Raw genomic sequence first — 2,500 nt, 5'->3', positions numbered from 1 at the left:
GTGTGTGTGTGTGTGTGTGTGTCATGAAATTAGCATACATTTTTCGTTTCACTTTACTTTCCATTGTCTTTTTTTTTTTCTTCATGTTAGCCAATCAGTCGTCAGTTTGTCTCGTATTAAAGTGATATAAAAATCTGAAATAACAATGAAGGCTATGACAATAAATGCTAGTATATCACATTACCGGCTATCAGGGCTCACGTCTACACACTTAATAAAAAGCAAAGTCATTCCTCATAGCCATAAAACAATGAGAAGTATACTTAGCACATTTGCAATTAATGAATTTTAACTCATAACTTCATCATACCAAACTTAACTTATATCAGAAGACATCACTCTATATACTATTCTTGTAAAAAAAAAAAGACCCGTAATTTTTACTAACTAAACTATCAGACAAAGTAACCCACAACCAAATCTCAAAAATCTTTATAAACCCAAATTCACTGAAGTATATCACAACACTGTCTGTCTGAATCACTTCTATTTACCTTTACAATTCAAACGAGAGAACAAAACAGCATCAAAACTCACCACGTAACTCAGGCGAGGCAGGTGGAGGAGGAGATCACTAAACACGTAACACAGAGGTAGCTTTAGTCCAGTCTGTCCCGCCTTGACAAGTTTTCTCTGACTAAGCAATAACCTTCGTCTCAGCTGCAGGTATTGCCTCACTTTCGCCTGAGTGATCCTTCTCTCCTCCCCACTGTCGCTCTCCACCTCGTCACACTTCCTCTTTCTGGTGTTGCCTGGAATGTCGTAAGATGAGGTGCCGCTTGGGACGACGTGGTTGGGGTGAGGGACGCTGTGAGAGGTAGTGGGAGGTTGGGGATTGTGGGTGGGGATCATTCTTGTGGTCTCTGCTTCCTCCTCCAGTTGGGTGCATCCTATCTCGCCATGTAAGGGTGCTATGTCTCCCTCTCTTTGGTCGTATTTAGCTGCTGATACGAGCTGCATTTTGACGTGTTTCTAGGTATAAAGTGCGTGGCTGTAGAAGTAGTAGTGGTGGTGGTAGTAGTGGTAGTAAGTTAACACTCACTCAACGAGATCATGCAAATGCAACACTCGTCTTGTCAATCACTAATGATAAATATTTTTCTACTTATTAAGTATCTGTATTGAAAGTATAGCGTTCCTTAGTATTTGTGCAGTATTTTCCTTCCGTTCAGTCACTCAGGAGGAAAATTGTGTCGAAATTCTTTGTTGTTTGCACTATATTTGGAATGCTTATGTAAGTTTGTTCTTCACCAATTCAGCACACGTGCTAATGAATAATGTTTGCCTTTTTAAGTAGCTGTCATTTAGTTATACCTTCAGTCACTTCCAAAGGTAAAACAACAATCAGGTACAATTCCCGCACTATGCTTGGAATGCGTGACTCAAGCACTCGACATCAGGGCAACTCCTCAATGAGCTATTTATAAAGTCACTTATATCGAGCACCACTTAAGCCGAAAACAGAAGAATCTTATTGAGGACCTCCGTCATGGCGTGAGGGCGAGGACGGAGGGACGCTGTATCTCAGAGCGTGTCTGGTAGCACTGTGCGGTCCCAACACGAGGCCAGCTGGTGTTATAACCTTTAAAACTCCCGCCCTCAAACAGATGCCGCCGCACACCTGATTCCACGCCGGGCACCCACCACGCACTACATTCACTCCCTCCACTAAACACTGAAGTTCTGTACTCCTCTGTTACCTCTGTAGGCGATCCTGAGGCAGTGAGTGAAGCCTGGGTGGGACCAGAGAAGCCTTTAAGTAGCCATCCATTGAGGGTGGTAATGAATAAGTGGCAACTATCGCCGCTACAAGTTGACATTTGATTTGGGTGGCTGCGTGGTGGGGCGCGGCGCGGCAGTGAGTGTGTACGTGACCAAGCTCGCATCTGTCGCTCCTAGCCAGACCACAGGAATAGGAAGTGAAGTAACCCGTGTACTGCCCTCCCTATCCCTCACTGACACTACAACGACCTACAACAGACCCATTTAACCTTCCTCCTCAGCCTAACACACCTCGCAGCAACGAAATTCACGGTCTTAGCTTGAAGATTTTAGCCACAACCTCCCAGCTTGGCGACACCAGCACCAGGAAGTGAAGTAATGGGCCTGCTAGCCTTCCTTCACTTCACAGGCACTTCAGTACCCGACAACATGACTGTGAATCCTTCCTCCTTAACCTAGAACCACTCACAGCAACAAAAACGAGGAATTTACCTCTAAAAACGACACTTTCACGCCAGGCTTACCTCCTGTTGCAAGGTTTAGCAGACGCTCTCCAGCCACACACACACACACACACAAACACACACACTCACGTCAATTCTTATCACTCCTATTACTCCCTATAACTTCCTTATCTTGTTAGGGATAAGGACTAGTATTTACCAGACGACACATACACATACACACGCACCATACACTCACACAAACAGACAAACACACGTTGCTGGGAAAAGTATGCTACGTGACTGAAGGAGTCTAGGTAGGTGACTGGCTGGCT

The 2,500-nt window shown here is 44.6% G+C and overlaps 1 protein-coding gene across 1 annotated transcript in view; it reads right to left on the bottom strand.

Annotated features, from left to right (window-relative positions):
• The window catches only part of LOC123501917 (egl nine homolog 1-like), a 27,281-nt gene extending 25,581 nt beyond the window's left edge, over window positions 1-1,700 (bottom strand). Inside the window, exon 1 of the mRNA XM_045251000.1 lies at window positions 538-1,700. Coding sequence (XP_045106935.1) covers window positions 538-960 — 423 coding nt within the window. The 5' untranslated portion in view covers window positions 961-1,700. The remainder of the gene's footprint in view (window positions 1-537) is intronic.
• Window positions 1,701-2,500: the final 800 nt, after the last annotated feature.

The sequence above is a fragment of the Portunus trituberculatus genome, chromosome 10 (assembly GCF_017591435.1).
Source record: "Portunus trituberculatus isolate SZX2019 chromosome 10, ASM1759143v1, whole genome shotgun sequence".
Taxonomy (NCBI): domain Eukaryota; kingdom Metazoa; phylum Arthropoda; class Malacostraca; order Decapoda; family Portunidae; genus Portunus; species Portunus trituberculatus.
Note: the sequence above shows the minus strand (reverse complement) of the source record. Positions and strands in the feature narration are given on the sequence as shown.